This window comes from Meriones unguiculatus, chromosome 19 (assembly GCF_030254825.1).
Source record: "Meriones unguiculatus strain TT.TT164.6M chromosome 19, Bangor_MerUng_6.1, whole genome shotgun sequence".
In the NCBI taxonomy this organism is placed as follows: domain Eukaryota; kingdom Metazoa; phylum Chordata; class Mammalia; order Rodentia; family Muridae; genus Meriones; species Meriones unguiculatus.
In genome coordinates this window covers 53,319,043-53,338,056 of record NC_083366.1, presented here as the reverse complement: position 1 = coordinate 53,338,056, position 19,014 = coordinate 53,319,043, and the positions used below count along the sequence as shown (strand labels likewise).

Genomic DNA, 19,014 nt, shown 5'->3' with positions numbered 1-19,014 from the left:
CACTTGAGGCCAGGGTCAATTTTTGGGTGGGACAGGTTCGAGTTCTGAGAGCACACACGTGATGCCGACATCGGAGATTGACGAGATGGGATGCTGACTGCAGATGGGACTCTAGCTTTTAGGCTAGGTTCAAGTTAACTGGACATGGTTATTACCCCCCAGCCCACCTCCCTATGCTATTCTGGTTTAAAAAGGTGAGGAAAATGGAATTAGGTAGACTGACCTCTGACTACCTTTAAATGCTCCTTAACACACCCATAAGAAGGGGAACTAGTTTTCCTCAACTAGTGAGGTGGCACTGTCTCACTTCAAGTTTCAACAATGATGACCTCCAGCAGGTGTTTAACGTAGGGTGGGGCCTCATCTGACAGAAACTAATCCCTTTCGCACATGTAACACGAAATGGCTCATTTTCTTGTTTTTCTGCCTGCACACTTATAAGACTATGAGAACTTTTGGAAGGGCTGGGGAGGGTTCAGGGAATGGAAGGAAGTGCTAAGTCCACTGCTCAAAATGCCCCACAGGATCAAGCTGCTGGCTCAAGCCCGTGACAGGGCACTGATCTCTACGCACCAGGATGACGACGGAAGTCATGCTGTACCTTCCCTGAAAGGTGGAAAATCGGAGGGTAGCAGGAGACCCTTTCCCGGTGCATCTCTACCTGCCATCTTCAATAACGCACAGAACTTGCTGATTTTAAGTTAATCTTTACTACTGCTGGGCACTAACCTAGATGCTAAGAACATACAGCATGGGGCTGGAGAGACGGCTCAGTAGTTAAGAGAGCTGGCTGCTCTTCTGGAGCTCCTGAGTTCAATTCCCAGCAACCACATGGTGGCTCACAACCATTTGTAATGGAACTTAATTTCCTCTACTGGTGTGCAGGAAAGCAGGAACAGTCATATACATAGATTAAATAAATATTTAAAAAATCCTACAGCATATATCTAGGCCCATTTTATTCTAATTATAGTAGACACAGAAAGTAAGGATAGAAACCAGTCATTCCTCGGAACAAAGCATTTATATGCAGCTCATGTCTAGTCTAAAGCCAGCAGGCTTATAGCTTGTTAATCAGGTGAAGAGAGGCCCCCAGCAATCCCTGCATCTCATCTGGGCAGCAGGGTAGAGCTGGCCCTGGTTGCAGGAGTTGCCCAAGGGTGTAAGAGCAGAAAGCCCGAGATCTGACCAGTTCAGATACTTCTCAGGCCAAGATCCTTGAGACACACCAAGTAGCTAAGACAACAGGTACTTTCACTTCCCTTCTGAAAGGGTTTAGAGCAGTAGTTCTTCATCTGTGGGTTTCCACCCCCTTTGAGAGTCCCATATCAGATATTTACATTGTGATTCATAACAGCAGCAAAATTACAGTTATGAGGTAGCAACAAAATAATTTTATGGTTGGGGGTCACCACAACATGAGGAACTGTACTAAAGGGTGGCAGCATTAGGAAGGTTGAGAACCACTGGTTTAGAGTAGCTCATAAACAACCTGCTTGAAATGGCAGATAAAAACCAAAACACAAACCGTTAACCCAAACCCACACATACCACCCAAACGCAACCCTCCAAATAAACCAATCAAAACCCTCACCATAACACACCAAAAACAATATCCTCCCCCCAATAAACCAAAACCCATTATAACCCACCCAAACAAAACATATCCCTCTAAATAAGCCAACCCAAACCATATCTGTTTGAAACCATAAATGCATTGTGAGGCTGGGTAAAAGGGGACCCACTCAGAACACTCTTGTGCCTCTTTGTCTCACACTCTGCACCTGTTGACAGATCTTAAAGAAAGCTGGGGAGAAAAACTATCACCTAGAAAAGTAGGGCCTTTATCAGAGACAAGGGTTTTGTGGCCATCCCCAGGCTGGGAAGCATGGCTTTGCAACCTTGTTTCTAAGTGCCTGAAGGACAAGGGAGGTCACTGTAGCTCTACGAAGCCTGTGGCAGCAGGCAGAGCCTGCAGCTGCTGCTCTTCTCAGGGTATCCATAGACCTGGCTTACACTCTTCATTAAGGATACAGCCACTGGCTTAGTGGTCCCAGGACTCTGCTGTCCTCAACCGGGGTTTGTGGAATATCTTAGAACTGCCAGGAATCCATAAAGAGAATGATTGCAAAATATTTAGAAGAAAGAGGCAGGAACACACTCACGAGTCACAGCGAGGGGAAGCTGGTAAGAGAATTCCATGTTGTAACAGATCCTGAAGATGTGCCAAAGAGAACTTTTACACACCAGACTGGCTGTCTTCTGATTTTCTGGCAACTGAAAAGGCCCTATGTTGGAAACCAACTTTGCTGTCAATAAAATAAATGTATTTGGGAGAAAGTGGATCTTTTTTTGCCTGTGTGTGAAACCCAAAGAAACTATAAGAATTCACACTTCCTTCCAAAAATAAAATGGTCATATTGAAATAGGTTATTCCCATGGTGGGCTGAGGGGGATGGGGTGGGGAGATTCTGTGGAAAAACAGCTCATGGGCAGTTTGCATGCATGGAGCACACAGATGAAGACAAAGGAAGACATTTGCCTGACCTCAGTTTCTATAGGCATGCTCAATGTATTTATTGACTGTTAAAGCCCGGTGCTCAAAGAAACAGCTTTTGGCACCCCAAGGCAGAACACAGGTACTGACTCACTTAGAAAGCACCTGAATTAGCACCCACATTAGCCAGTATAGCTAAGAAGATGAGAATTTGAATTTGGCATGTTAGGACATGATCCAGCATTTTCCCCAGTCACTGAATCTGGGGTCTTTACCTCAGTAGGTTGGAGGACCGAGGTACCAACAGATGTTCTCAATAGTGGGGGGAGGGGAGAGCTGCCTGCAGCTTATCTCTTCTCTCCTAGCCTCCCTTAGTAACACTTGGAGTATCAAGGATGGGTACTGGGTAGGTGTGAAGCACAGATAGCAGGCTCTGTAGGTGGTGTTGGGGCGGGGAGGTAACCCATGGATGGGAAACCCCTCCCAGTAGCCGGCAGGATAAGTGAATAAAGTTTTGATTGTACCTGTTAGTATGTGAAGTTGCAGAGGGAGAACAGGGGTGCTGGAAAACTACAATCACAGAGAACCCGCAATATGTGCTTAGGGAAGTGGTTTTTTTTGTTGTTGTTGTTTGTTTTTTCAGTTGTTGCCGTGAGAATTGGTTCTCCAGGCCAAGAGTGTAGCTGAGTGTAGGGCACTTGCTTACCATATGTAAATTCCTGGTTTCAAACCCCAGTCATAAAAAAAAAAAAAAAAAAAAAAAGCTCTGAGCCCCTCCCTCCCTATATCCATAGCGTCCATCCTTTCTCTTCTAAGTATCATGGAGAAGACCACTGAATTCTAGCTGTGACTTTTGCTAGGTTGGAAAGATTTTATTGCTAGTGTGCCTGGCTCCAGGGAAACTGATCTCTACTTCAACCTAAAGCCACCAAGCTACAGAAGAGCTGATCCTGACAGCTAGCACTCACCCTGCTCAAGTCACCATGGCAAGGAGGGGGCCAGCAGATCCACCAGGAAACACAAGCTGTTCTTTCAGTTCTTAAAAGACACTGTAACGCAACAAGCAATGTTGCTGTTCATACCCAGATTTACTCAGTCTTAAAGGAAAAGTCCAATTAAAGATTTACCAAGCATTGGAGCACCAGGCACCAGGCGCATGCTTTTAATCTCAGAAGTTCTCTGAGTTTGAGGCCAGTCTGGTCTACAGAGATAGTCCAGGATAGCCAGGACTATACAGAGAAACCCTGCCTCAAAATAAATAAATAAATAGATAGGTAGGTAGGTAGATAAATAAAATGAAATAAAAACAAAAGCTCCCCCCAAACCAAAAATGCATTGAAGCTAAGTATGGTGGTGTACACTTGTTATCCCAAGTATTTGTTAGGTGAAGGCAGGAGGATCAAGATTTCAAGGCCAGCTGCAGCTATGCATCAAGTTGGAAGCCAAGCCACCTCTAACAAAACTGCTAAGTGATGCATGCCACACGCCTAATTAGGAAGGGAACTGAGGTATCCATTCCGTTGATGGCAAGCATCCTTGCTAAAAGGCATCCTTCTTTCATTTACTTTTTCTTTTTTAAGAGAAAAGAGCAAGGTTAAGGTAGAAATGCAGTGGGATGCTATTTATTTATTTATTTATTTATTTACTTACTTACTTATTGGTTTTTTGAGACAGGGTTTCTCTGTGTAGCCTCAGCTGTCCTGGACTTGCTTTGTAGACCAGCCTGGCCTCGGAACTCACTCACAGCAATCCGCCTGCCTCTGTTGGGACTAGTGCTGGGCCTAAAGGCATGTGTCACCATGCCCAGCTTTCTGACATGCATATCCACTATAGGAACTCAATGATTCAGCCCTAAATAGGAAACACACACACACACACACACGACCAGGTATCATATCATTTCTTTGTTAACTTTGTAGTTAAGCTGTTGGGATGTGCTTCCTCCAGTATCTGCTACAGTAGTATTTTATTTTTCTGGTGACCTTAATGTTCTAGAGCAAGCTAAATATCCTGGAGTGAGCAGAGAAGTTTCTAACAGTAACTTGAAGAGGTAAGCCACTCAGATGCTCCCCAACAGCCTCTTCACTTCCGGAGCAGGGCATCTTAGTGAGGTGTTAGTCTGTGTACTTGTAACAGCAGCACTCAGGAGGCTGTGGCAAGATTCTGGAGAATGAGACTACTCTGGGCTACATGGCAAGGCTTTGTCTCAAAACAGTAACACCCTCCCCCTCCAAGTAAAAGGAGGGCTACAGAGATGTCTCAGTGGCTAAGAGGTGGGACTGCTTTTATAGAGGAACTAAGTTCAGTTCCTAGGACCCACGCCAGGCAGCCTACCTCTAAGTCCTGCTCCAGGAGAACTAACACTCTTGGCCTCTGTAAGCACTCACACACATGTGCACAGACATACTTGAAAATAAATCTTGAAAAATAAAATAAGCAAGTTGAGCACAGTGGTCTACTTTTAATCCCAGCACTCCTGAGGCAGAGGCAGCTAGAGCTCTGCAAGTTCAAGGTCAGTTTGGTCTACATAGCAAATTCCAGGACAGCCAGGGATACATAGAAAAGATCCTGTATAAAAAAACAAAACACAACAAACAAAAAACCAAAAAAAAAAAAAAAAAAAAAACAAAGAAAAATTGGGGTAGTGGAGGGACAGATGTCCTCCTTCCTCTTAAGCATAAAGGGTTAACTTAAAAACAAAACAAAACTAATTGCCCAAAACTTATTTTCAAAACTCTACAGTGGCAAGTATCAAAATTAAGAAACCTCTTTTATAATTGCAGGTTTACCCAACACGCCACAAAAATAAAAAAAGTATGTGGTTCTCTTATGTAGGCATCAAGGCCCTTTGAGCTGCTAAATCTGCCCGTTTGACAGGATTTAAATTAAAGCCCATTTTGATAGCTGCTCAATGTTCTAAACTTTACAAAAGCAAAACAAGATAAAAAGTGACTCTTTGTGACAATAAGGAGCAAAGGACAAATGCTTTCATGCTCTGTCAAGTACACAACACTTGGGAGAAGAAGTCCTGGAATTTGACTCCTCTGTGTCACTGGAATGGGATAGCAAAGAAAGACCACGACAAATCGTTAACTGTTATGTTGGAGTTTTTAAAATACTAAAGCCCCGACACAGAGGGTCAGGAAGATGGCTCAGTAAAGCACAGGCTGCTCAAACATGGGGACCTCCCACCCATGTAACCGCATAAAAGCTGGGTGTGATATCAGTTTTCATACATGTGAAAGCACAAAAGACAAATAAAAACTCTTCAAGAAGCAACGCGTCCCAAAGTTCACAGAAGCAGAACAAAACCCTCAGTATTTGTTACAGTTCCAGGCCTAGCTCACTCTCCTCATACTCACAAATGGTCAAATCTATTTTCCAGATGGGGAAACCAAGCCTCTGCCTGCCTGAGGTGCCAGACTGGGGCAGCACTATCCACAACCCTGTTTGCTCACAAGATAGTCATTTACAGATGTCTTGGCTCCTTCTGGGCCCATGGCACATCCTCAATGCTTGGGCCCTTTCCCTAACACTGGTAACTCCCCACTCCATGCAACAGCAGTGAGCAGAACCTATGGAATTCCTGCTGGGAGGGGGCACACAGCCAACCTGCGACACTCAATGCCTTGCTCATGGCAGAGTTTTGATGGCGTTCCTTTTAAAAGGGGATTTCATGCTTTGTTTTTCCTGCCCTGTCTCCAGAGGCCAAAAGAAGGAAGAGCAAACAATCCCTCCCTTAGAGCCCCACCCCATCCACACGTTCCTCCTCCCTCAGCCCACCCTCCCTGGCCCATCCTGGGGCAGAGGACTGACACCCACAGCTGCAGTAATCTCCCAGTGGTTGTGAGCAGCAATGACAGCCTGAGACAGAGCCCTGGCTGGGTAGCCTTCTCTAGTCACATCCTAGGAACATGCCCAGGCTGTCCACCGTGGACCAGCACCCAGCTAGGCCTGGCATGGAGCAGGGAATAGCCTATGGAGGGTCCTGAGAGACAGGAAGCCAGGTGAACCTGGTCCTTGCTCTGCTCTTGGGCACTGGGGAGGTTGTGAAAGGTTCGGCTAAGGTGCCTCCAACTGCCAGGCCAGGGAGGCAGCCTTCCTTACAAGTCTCTGTTCTCCACTTCTAGATCCCATTTGGCTGATCCTTAGACCCCAGGAGTCTTAACAAAAGATTCTAATACTCTGTTTACCTTTGCCCAATGACAGATCCAAAGCTCTTAGCCACTGTGTCTTTCTTGGCCCTGAACTTGTCTCCCCACATCCCCCTTTTTTTTCTTTCTGACCAGCCTCAAACACCTCGAACATCCCTGCTTTTCTCAAGACCGATCAAACGCCTTGCACTGTCACAATTAGGACTCAAATATTTGCTGGATATATTTTAACTGAAATAATGTTAGAATTACTTATTACCCAATCTCCTTTAATCAAGAAGCCGCCTAAGATTATACAATAACTTGGGCCAAGTTTGCTTTTGGCAGCTCCTTCATCAGCATGATGACTATCCAGCCACACAGCCCACTCTTGGGAAAGGCTTCACTGCCCCCTGGCTTGTCTTTAACCTGCTCTGTGGGTACCTGGTATGGGACGGATCTCCATTAAGAGGGGCTATGACTGCACAATGAGCACAGATTTCAATGACTAAACGTAAGATAGTGAGAGAATAAAAATCTCCTACTAATATTTGTATGCTGATTCTAAGCACAGAATATGTGATCTATTCTGCTTTGACTTATATGAATGTAATAAACAACAGCAATTAGTGTGGCTTTTTTTTTAAAAACTCTTTCTTGGGGGAGGTACAGATTGAGCCCAAGGCCTTACAAGTACTAAGCATGTGCTCCAACACTGAGATAACAATGCCAATCCACTTTTCACTTTACAATGTGGCACCTAGGAGAGTTCAAATAACACTTGGGCTGCTCTATTCTGCTGAAGAGCACGAGCCTGCACACTGCTCCAACTCACTGTGCTCAGAGCAGAGCAGTCCAGTCACTCTACCCTAACAACAGAGCACGACATTCAGCACCAGCAACATTCTTCCCTCCTTGCCCGCCTGTTCTCTGCACTGTCCCCACTGTCAGCCACTGAACGCTGCTGCCCAGTGTGTTCTATTCATCTTTCTTCTCTGCCCTATTAGCCCTTGTCCAGGAGCTGGATAAAGAGGTCGCATGCAATATCCGACCTTAAGAATGAGAACCCTCACCAGTGGCGTTGTCCTCCTTTTGTTCAATGCCAGGATTTCATTATTTTGAAACACAGCAGAGTAGAGGAGAAAAGACTCAGCATATATACAAAGTTGGATTGCCAACACTTTATTAAGGAACACAGGCACCCCGCCAACTTTGGTAGGAGGGGAAGGAGTAGGGCCAGGGCAGAAGAAAGAAACCAACAGCTGTTTTAAGTTACAGACTCTGGTTCTAAACTGGTAGCATCCCACTGTGGCTCTACTGCCTTTGGGATTTGAAAAATGGAGTTGGTGTCTATTTTAGTTCTGGGTTAACAAGCAGTCTCTCCCATCAGCTACTGTCACAATGCACCACCCTAGTGAGGCCCCTACTGGCCCCAAGGCTTTCTCTGATAGTAGGCTATTATGTGGGAGCAGAGCAAAGGAGAAAAGGGGAATTAACTATGTTCCATAATCAAGTCCTTTCGGTTTTCAAAAGGCAACCCCACCCAGCCTCACAATAGTTAACTAGATAGAACCATCAAACTGGGGCTGGTGGAACGAAAGGCTGCCTGGAGGGGCTAAGTCCAGCCAATGCTAAGGAAATTCTTCAGTCAACCCTCACCAAATGGTGTCATCATTAAGCAGGCGAGGAAACCTGCTTGGTGAACAGGACAGGACAGGACAGGACAGGGGAGGTTCACCCTCAGAGCCAACCTGTGCACCATGGCCACGCTGGTTCTGCCTACAACTGATTCACATTTAATGTCATTCCCGCCTCCATTTGCTCTGTGGAAGAAGGCTTTCCAGACTAGCATTTCAGAAAGGGACACTTGGTTTTCCCTCATTACTGCTATAATATGTTGTGCGGACTCAGGTTGCCTAGAAATCACTCCCAAGTGCCAGGAGTCATTCCTGTATGACGTAATTACCAAAAAAGGTGAAATTAGGCTGGTCCTACAATAGTATCTGATCACAAAACAAAACATGAGGTGAGATAAAATAGACACAGGAGCGTTAAATTCATGGCTACAGGAACGCCGGCCAAAGGAACTAGGACCCCACGTGCTGTTCCCATCTCTGCACCACTCTAGCGGCGCTTGTGTCATTTCAGTGCTATTTCCCATAGCCTCACATTCAGTGATGCTGTGGGTAATGAAACTATGCGGTTAAGTTCCTGGCCAGGCATGGTGGTGCCTTTAATCCTAGCACTGTGGGGCAAGGACAGGCAGATTTATAAGAGTTCAGAGCCAGCCTAGACAACACAGTGAGTTCCAGGACAGCTGAGCATATGTAGAGAAATCTTGTTTCAAAATCAAAACACCTCTGAACTTCTTAGATCCAGTGGATGGTGACAAGAGGAACAGTTATTTCTTCGTAAATAAAAGTTCCGAGAAATATTTTAGAATCAGAGAGGACTGGGAGAAAACACAGGCATTATTGATCTTCAGTGTGAATGGGAAAACAGAGACACAGATGCTGCTGATGGGAGTCTCTGATGATCAGAGACAGGCTTACAGTTAGCACACTCCTGGGATCTTTCTCCTCCCAGAAAATAGAGGTGTAATCACACAAGACACTGGACAGCCCATAGCCATTGTTTTCACATTGGAAAGTCTCATCCAGGTACTTTATAGTATCTCAATGCTTCACACTTTAACCTCTCCAAAAGTTCTTTCTCCCATTCCAATGAAAATCTTCCATAATACAGACATAACGGAATTTAGGCAAACAGACATTCAAATGCTGTACTCCCAGGATGCCAACTTCTGAACTCCAAAACCTGTAATCCAAATCCTGTACTCCTAGTGTATAACTGCGTGCGTGTGTGTGTGTGTGCGTGTGTGTGTCTCCCCCCTGCTCTTAGATAAACCCTCTGCTATGTTCTGGAACAGAAACTCCTATGTAGCTTTGTCCTTTTTAATGTTTAAAATAGATGGAACTGCACCGATTCTGTAGGGAAACTTTCTAAACCTATTTGTTCACTGTTGGGGGTTGGTCTGATGCTTATATTCTGATGCTAATTACTGGCCCTCAAGAGTTGCTTACTGCCCTTTCCCTGTTGTGTAAAGCTGCCTAAGACATCATTTCTGATTGGTTAATAAAAAGGCCTGTACCTGGGCAGGGTAGAAGGAGGTAGGCATTGCTAAGGATCCTAGGTTTGAGGGCTGGAGAATTACGGAGACAGATAGACTGGAAGAGGGGAAAGAAGAGGAAGCCACAATAGGTTAATTAAGAATGGTTAGGGAGGATGGCATTGGTTAGGGGCTGGGAGGTGGATGGTGAGGTTATTGAAATCGCATAGGTGGAAATATCTGTCCAGGTTGTTATAAGGCAATTATAAAATTTAGCAGGTGTCTGTGTCTTATTGATTTTGGTAGTTAATACTGCTGTAATAATTATAGGGTTAATAATAAACATTAGTTAGCCAGGTACCATTTAACTTACTACAACAGTTCACTAAGAATACAGGAACTTTTTGGCTAATGAAAGGTACTAAGAAAGTTAGACAAAGACAGAGGAGTGTTCCTCTCTAACACTGCTGGGGAAAAAAAAAAATCATACATTGTACATACTTTTAGCCCTTTGAGACTGAGGACCAGGAAATGGTTGCTGAAGACCCAGCAGAAGTCAGAAGAGCAGAACAAGCACTGAACACCTGCACTATGTAACAGGCTTTCCCACCTGTATGCCCAAGATCTCTTGCCTACAATGCCTCAGGTTTCCGCACTATTGGCCCATGTCAATCTAAGTACTTCTGAGCACTTGGTACATGTCAATGCTGTGCTGGGAACATGAAATGCATGGGCTGTCCCTGTCTAGACAATTTATCCATGTGCAGCAAATAATCATTTGGGCTGCAACACCTTTTGCAAAGAAAATATGTCTGTTATACAACAGTGCCCTGTGCAGGTGATCCCCAATGCCTGGAGAACCGGTGGTTACTCAAGGGACACCAAGAAGAACAAAGGAGTAAAGTGAACACAGCTCCTGGCTACAGCCACCTTTGCTCACAATCTTTAGCCCAACCTTTTCTCCACACCATGTGTTGCTTAATCAATGTCCTCGTAAATTAGCTCAGTTGCTGGAGCCCAGTTTGGAGTGACAAGAAGTGAGAATGTCATATGCCCAAATCAACAGTAACAAGTAATTTCCCAGTCTAGTTCAAATTTTCTCCTACCTTAATGGGTTATCTGAATGGGTCTCCATGTGGGTCTCCAGTCCATACTTGCAAACAAACTCTTTGAAACACACTGGACAGTGAAAGATTTCATTGGTCATCTTCTCCAAATCACCCGACTGCCCATCTTCTACCATCTTAGGAAAGAGCAAAGAGTGGCATCACCAAGGTGGTCTCCCACAGAGATTTACTTTAGAAGAAAGCCTAAGGTTAGTCTAGAAGGTTCTAAGAAGTATGTTTTGATTCAGTACCAAGATCTGACGGACCAGCCATGCACTTTACTCAGGGAACACTATCACCACGCTTCCACCCAGCCTGTTACTACCCATCCCTCAGTCCCCTCATCTAATCAACAAGTCCTTATGGAACACAGCTATCTGCAAGAGCATCAGTAATAAACACAAGAACAAAAAGAGTCCCTAATGCTGACGAAGCTTCCACTTCAGATACATGGACAAAAGGCATGGGAGCAACTTTGGAAATTCTTCATTTCATCCATGTACTACATGGGGCTTCTAAAGAAAAAGCACGCTAGGCATGCTGGCACATGCCTGTAACCCCAGCACTTGGAGACCCCACTCTCATTCCTCCCCCTTTCCTGCTGGGCAGTGGTAGATACGCCTATATCCCAGCACTCAGGAGGCAGAGGTAGGCAGATCTTTGTGAGTTTGAGGCCAGACTGGTCTACAGAGCGAGTCCAGGACAGCCGAGGCTGTTATACAGAGAAACCCCATCTGGAAAGAAAAAGCACACACACATACATATATATATATATATATATATATGTGTGTGTGTGTGCTGTTTCCCAGATACTTTATAAAAACAGTGGAGGAAATGCAGATCCAAAAGCCCAGGATTGGTATCTTCCAAGTTTCCACACTGTGGTAATAAAGGCTAGGGGTATTTCTGCCAAAATCTACACGATGGAGCACAGCTGTGCTGTAAACTCGGAGACCTTTTTAGCTGGTGCTGAGTCTTCTCTCTCTGACTCGGCATCATGACTCAGTTTCCTTTTGGAGGACAAGCGCCTACGCTTCAGAGGGGATGGAGGGGCTGCAGCTGTAGTACTGTTGGTGTCCTTCTCATGAATCTTCATATGTCTAGAAGGAAGACACACACAAGAAATGTGATTTCACAACCGCAACAACAACAACAACAAAACCACAGTATTTTTAAAATATATGTAGGCAGGGGTACTTATAATTTTCTCATCAGTCATCACTGTTTTGAAGTGTTGGGGTACAATCAACTATTTTGTACACTCTAGGCAACTTCTCTCACGCTGAGCAACACCACATCCCTAAACTTTATTAGTTAAGGGCGTCATTTCTATAGTGCCTTCAGGCTTTGGAAAGCTTTATCATCTCCTTGACTCTCTCTTCAGGCTCAGCCCAGAAGTGTTGCTCAATGTCCTACTCTGTGTTGGAAGACATTCACAAACTTGACCACCCTATAAGATGGAAAAAACTATAAGGTGATTCACTGTACTTGCACAAAAGCCTATTTTAGGACACATGATTTCTATATTATAAAGAACTCCCAGGTCCTTAAATCGCTCCACCAAATCGTACATCAAGCCCCAGTTCTGTACTAGCCCTAGCTCTGTACTGGAAACTACCTTCTGCCTATCAGCTGTACCTGTCCTTCTACCCGTAGAAGCATTTGCAGCTGTCAAATTGGATGTGTACCGACAGAGCACATGTCCAGAGTGCTTAAGACCTCTGTGGAATAACAGACCATAAAACCACCTGAACAGCAAATGAAATGCATTATATCTTATAACTCTGTTACTACGGAACTAGGGTACACACAGCAAAAAAGCCCTATAAGTAATGTGCCAGTTCCAAAAGGCTAGGCAAGTGCTCTATAGTGGAACTTTATTCACATCTATTGTAATTTCTTTTTCTTTTTGAGACAGGGCCTCTCTGTCTCCAGTTGGTCTTTCACGCTGCAGTCAACACAGTCGTTGAATTTGTGATCCTTCTGCTTCAGTCTCCAAAGTTAGCTGGGATTATATGCTGGCACCATTAGGCCTAGTTCCAAGAAGTTCTAAGAGTGGGAAAAGAGCATTTCTCATGCACTGTCCCCTCACTCTGAAAAGCAGCTTAGCTTGTGTTCCTCAGAGACCTTCTTAAAAGGAGACAGGCTGAGTATGAAAAGTCCATGCAGTTTGTGAATCAGTGGCAGGCCACCCGCAGAGGCTGATCTAGTCAGAGATTTGAGGTGGTTGGGGTGCTGTTTCCTCCACTCAGCCCCTGTCCTACAGGAGCAAGTATGGGGCAGGGTGATGCTACAGAGTGTCCCAGAATCGTTTCTTTCTGTCTCATACTTACTCTAGAATTAGAACCTCCTGTCTAGACTACAGCCACCACAGCCTGCTCAAGAGGTGGCTCTTGAAGACAGAGAACAGAGGTACATGTGCTATATGATTCGCCCCAATTTAAGAAATGTTAAGTTCTGAAAAAAATAATTCTAGGATTTGAAAAAAAAAAAAACTGATTTACAAAGGAGATCAATTAGTATCATTCTTGCCTTTCCATACATTTTAATTAAGTTAGCCAAATAAATATTCCTTTCTATACCCAAAGTCAGTAAAAAAAAAGAAAAATAAATAAAAAAATACTAGAAATTAGAGAATGATGGCTGTAAACATCTGCTCCTTTCAGGCTGCATATTCCCCATGGTGATACACAAACACACATGGCAACATTGTATTATTCTGCCATCAGGATTTAGGAGAGAAACAACAGACAGGAAGGAGGGTCTGGAACCGGCATTTAGTGAGGGCCTCGTTAGAACATTACATAGATGACTGTGTGTATTCTGATGGAGCAGTTCTGATGCAGGGAGGCCAGGCCTCTTCAGCCAGCATGAGCTACAGTACAACTAACTATTCTGACACCATGGTCTTCTTACTAAGCAAGACTGCCTCTAAAGGCCACAACAGGTAGTGAGTTCTGTTCTGGATCACCTGCTGGAAACTCAGGACCATAACCTGAACCTGTGCACTTTCTCACGGGCTTCTTGTGGCACAAGCAGAAGAGCAGATATCAAACTTTTGGCAAATTCTATCAGAAGACAGGAGAGGTGAGGGCAGGCCCAGAATACACTCGACCTCCAGTCTCAATCACGGACTGCAGAAAGCTCCACCATAGTGTTATACCTTTAACAGCGGAAGTGCTAAGGGCACAGGGTGGAGGCGGCAGTCAAAACAGAGCTTCTGGGGTGGATGGACAGAAGGCTGGATGGACAAAGCAACCCATTCTCCTCCTCTCACATTCCCGCTGGGACTTCAGAGTCAAAGCCCAAGTAAGCTTCCGTCTAGGGTGAAACCTCTGGCTGCAGGTACATTATGGGGAGTTCCCAATTTGTTCTGCTAGTTCCACAATGACAACAGTGGCAGGTGACTCAAGATCTCAAGTCAGTCACCAGCTAGACAGTTTTAGCCAAGTCTCACCTGGCTCTACTTCCCTAGCTCTAAAGGCAGGGATGGCAACTCCAGCTGCACATTTCCTTCCAAAGGCTCTTAAGGACATGGGTGAGTCATCTCAATGAGCCAGTAATGGCCTCTTCCTGTCAAGCTTGGGTCATAGTTGTGAGGATGGACAGAGAAGATAGAACTCTTACTTCCGGTCCTTAAAAGGCCAGAGTCTGTTTTCTTCCTAGATCTTATCTCATTTCCATGTACCCCAAACCAGTGAAGGCCAGTGAGCCCTGAGCTCACCGATGTTATCCAGCTGCCCACCCAGAGCACGAAGTTCCCTTCCAACCAAGCGGAGCGTGCGCCCTCCAGTTTCACCTGCATGCTTCCAGCCACACAAACGTCTCTACCTTCACCAGATGTTCTCTCTGCAAAGCTCTGTCTTCGCCACACCAGCCTGAAATTCCTCTCTTGCTTTAAAGTGTCCTCAGGGGCAACACAGTGACAGTTTACCCTATTTTCCACGGGACAGCTCTTCAAATGGCACAGAAGGATTATATAGCGTTTCATTTGTCCAGGTTCTATCTTCGTACAAGTCTGAGGAATCACAGAGGTCACTACCTGATCTTAGAAGGAGGTGCTTATCAACATCTGTACCACACTGGATCCAGAGCACACACTGTGATACACAGATGACCAAACACGATGGGAGAGTAGAATGACTGGGTTCTGCTGAGCAAGTGTGCTTACCTGATACATTCTTAATTCTTACTAAGCTTGCTGTGAACTAAGATACCTGTTTCCTTCAGTCAAACCCATAATAAGACTTCTCTGTTCTTCTCGAGTGATTTAATTGAAATCTTTCCATTTTCCAGACTGACAAAGACGGTAAACCTGATAATCATGTTTTTGCAAGGCAGCCGAGTGCCACGGATCAGAATTGGAAATACGTATACACCTATGACCCCAAGTGCGCGTGGCATGTGAGTACATGTGAGTGCGCATGTGCAACACTGCACACATGCAGAAGTCGGAGGGTAACCCGGAGTTCTGGCCCTCAACTTCCACCTTGCTTAACACAGGGTCTCCTCTTGCTCCCTGCTTTTGCCCTGCCTGACTAGTTGGCCTGCACGCTTCTAGAGAGTCTCCTGTCTCAACCTATCTTAAGGGAGTGGCATGCTGGGAAGACATGTGTTAAGAGGCAATAGCAACCCACACAGAAGAAGCTATCCTCAAAAGTTCTCCACTAACACCTGACACCAACCTCCCAACGTCGTAAATGTGGAGGTGGGGGGCACGCTGTGACTGTGTGTGACACTGGACAAGCTGTCTACCCACAGTCAAGGTGGTCGCATCGCCGACAACGGCGTCTCAGCAACGTCATGTGCTAGCCACAGTATCTTTCCTCTTGCCCTTCCTGCTACTCATCCTCAACACAGGACAAGGGTGATTTCTCAAACAGCTAACATCATACCCTCTTGTCTTAGGGTTTCTACTGCTGTGAGGAAACAACCAGGACCAAAAAGCAAGTTGGGGAGGAAAGGGTTTATTTGGCTTACAATTCCAGATTATAGTCCATTATTGGAGGAAGTCAGGACAGGATCTCAACCTGGAGACAGGAGATGATGCAGAAGTGCTGCTTACTGGCTTGCTTCCCATGGCTTGCTAGGCTTGGCCTGCTTTCTTATAGAACTCAGGACACCAGCCCAGAGATGGTACCAATCACCATGAGCTGGGCCCACCCCCATTGCTGATGACTCTAGTCTGTGTCAAGTTGACACAAAACCAGTCAGTTTATCTCTCCTGCTTAAATTCTTCTGAATTCCAAATTATTCTTAGAGTCAAATGTGATTCTACATTCACCTACTTCCTGAGGCTCAGTGGTGGGCATCCTAGCTTCCTCACTGAAGGCCCTTAAAAGGCAGGTTAGCTTTCCCAAGATACCCTAAACTCAACCAGTAAACTCCTGACTTGGGAGGCCCAGATGTTCCCACACCTTCTGCCTAGGAAGTGTTAGCCCAGGGCTTCCTAGATGTGGCTTCACCTATTTAGGTTTTATATCATGCAGTTCCTCCCATGAGGCCTTAAGGCTCCACATGCTACCTCTATAGATTGTCAAATGTACTACCCAGTTTTACTTGAACACACAGAAGAATCCAAAGCTATCATGTATTCAATTTGATCCTGGGCTATCAACGAAACATGAAGTTTTACTGCTATAAGAGCCTGTTTCTTCTTGGTCTCCACACTATCCCCTGAGACAAGGAATACCCACCACATGGCTGGAGGGATGAAGAAACCAAAGTATCAAATCAAGGAATGAACAAATGAAGAATGAAGTACAGGAAGAAATCATTTTAGTCAGAGCATCACTGTAGCAGCCATCTTCAACTTTTACGGTACTATAATTGACCTATAATTGACCTTACTAACACGTGATGTGAACAGACTTGATATCTGACTGTAGAGTATAGAGAGTGCTGTACTACAGGCATTTTAATGGAAACCATGCAGAAACTGAATGCTGAAAATATAGGTTGACTTTTTCCTGTTATTAGAACTAATCAACTAGTTGTAATCAGAGTACTGCCTCTACTCAAAAGAGGTTAATATACATCCAAAGCATACTTTTGCTATTGCATAAAATTCTAGAATTTTCCTTTGGAGGTTAGATACATTAACAGTAATAATCCTGGCTGCACTGCGGTCTAAACGGGCACTTTTGTTAACATTTCTAGAATCAGAAAATTTCTCTACCAAAACCTAGTGAAATTATTTAGCCCTTTGCACTGGGTACAGTCTTGGCTACCAGGCTGTTGGATATGGCATTAAGCCTCTCACAGTCACCTGCCATTCCCAACACCCAGAAGGCATTTACAATGACAAGCAAAGACAATGCAGAGTCTAAGAACGGACAGTAGGTCTAATTGAGTATCTAAAAGTATTTTTTAAACATTTTTTAACCTGTTATATGTGGATCTTTTTGCAGGCATGTGTGTGTTACTGGTGCAGAGGTCAGAGGACAACTTTCAGGATTCAGCTCTTTTTCTCCTTTTACCTTGTGGCTCCTGGCAATGGAACTAAGGTCAGACTTGCTGACAAGAATCTGTATCATTGAAACTATCTCATCGAAACCTAGGTGAATATATATATATTTTTGAACAGCTACTTTGAACTTAAGGATGCTTACTAATTTTTCAACTTAAACTTCCTTCCTTATTGGGGGTTGGGGGAGAAAGAGAAAAAGAGAAAGAGAGAGAAGGAGGGAGAGCTCAGTGGTTAAACGCACTTACGCAGAACCCAGGTGGCTAGTCACAACCACCATCTAGGTAAAACACTCATACACCAAAAACAAACAAACAAACAAAGATTTCCTTCTATAAATGCAATTGTTTTGTTTTCTAAAATCTGAGGTTCACTTTATTGACTGATTGATTATAGTGCAGGAAATGAAACCCAGAGCATGCCAGGCAAGCACCTATCAATGAGCTAAAACTTCTGGTCATGAGAAGATCATTTAGCAAGATGAATTATTCATAAAAATACCAGAGACATCACTGTTAAATCATACTTTGTGTAGTTTGTACAAGAACTGACTTAAGTTACTCGAGGAAGACAGATCACAGCTCAGTCCCTAAAATGCACCCCTCCCGAGCTCTTGACATCTTTTCTATTTCCAAAGACAGGAACTTTCTGCTTAAATTTCAGCAGATTAAGTAAAGTAATCCATACAGTGTTAGATTTTGGCAAGAGGTAAACTGTTAGCCGTCCTGCCCTGAGCAGCCGTCAGGACTTTAGAAAGAAGACTATGGACAACTGTGGCTCTGGAGTGGTGATGCAACTTTGCATTAGACTCTGATTTCTAACAGAGCACCTGGAAATTTCTTGTAACTACAAACCCTCAACTCCCAGATCTACAGATGGGAGGCTGGGACCTAGCCCTACAACAGACAGGAGGCTGAGGAGGCAAGGCCTGTCCAGCTGGGCTTCCACAGGCTTAGCAGGTGACCAAAGGATGCAAGCGTGAAACAAGGGAGACCGTATTCAAATTCCTTAGCCCTTTACACTGGCTTCAGATCTGGTTTAACATCAGCCCAGGACATGGACAGTTTTTGGATATAAATGTTAAATGTCTCTTGGACTCATCTTCCAATATACTGGGTATAACTTCTTGAAAGAAGCTGGGATTCTTTTTAACAGTTTTAGTGGGACGAAAACTAAGGATCTACCTAGTTAAATGGCATTTATTAAGTCTCCATATCTACTTTACATCAGAAGGGTAGTGCTCAGGAGAGATCTAGACAGTTCCAGTATTTGTTAGCTTTCTAGTCTAGTAATTTCCTCATAGGTGTATTAGTGGAGGGGTTAAAGCATTTGATATTCTGAGCAAATGACATTACTGGCAAGGTCACCATATCACGACACAAAGCTCACAGAGTTAGCTCTATATTACTTAAGGTCACTGGTTCAAACAGGTTTCTGGCCACCTGGGTATAGGTATTTCGCATCTAACCGGTGCTAGCTTTTCTTGCCCTCTGCACAGTGCTCTGGGATAAGCCAAGGAGGAGTGGCTAAATCTAAGAAGCATCACAGCTCTACAATCTACACCTCTGACAGAAGAAAAGCATGTCTCTACAAAGATTTGTGTTTGTTTTTGTAACAGATAGCTAAGAAAGGAGTTTGGGGTGGAATGCTGTGAGTGATGCTTGCAATGTCAGTCGAGTTCTGTGCAAAGGGGGATGGATCAT

The 19,014-nt window shown here is 44.5% G+C and overlaps 1 protein-coding gene across 10 annotated transcripts in view; it reads right to left on the bottom strand.

The window, feature by feature from the left end:
- Rreb1 (ras responsive element binding protein 1) overlaps positions 1–19,014 on the bottom strand; it is a 174,589-nt gene that overhangs the window by 22,935 nt on the left and 132,640 nt on the right. For all 10 annotated transcript variants that reach the window (XM_060372483.1, XM_060372482.1, XM_021633104.2 and 7 more), the window contains 2 exons: positions 11,801–11,945; positions 10,846–10,982 (listed from right to left, as the gene is read on the bottom strand). In XM_060372483.1, the coding sequence (XP_060228466.1) occupies positions 10,846–10,982; positions 11,801–11,945 (282 nt within the window). The remainder of the gene's footprint in view (positions 1–10,845; positions 10,983–11,800; positions 11,946–19,014) is intronic.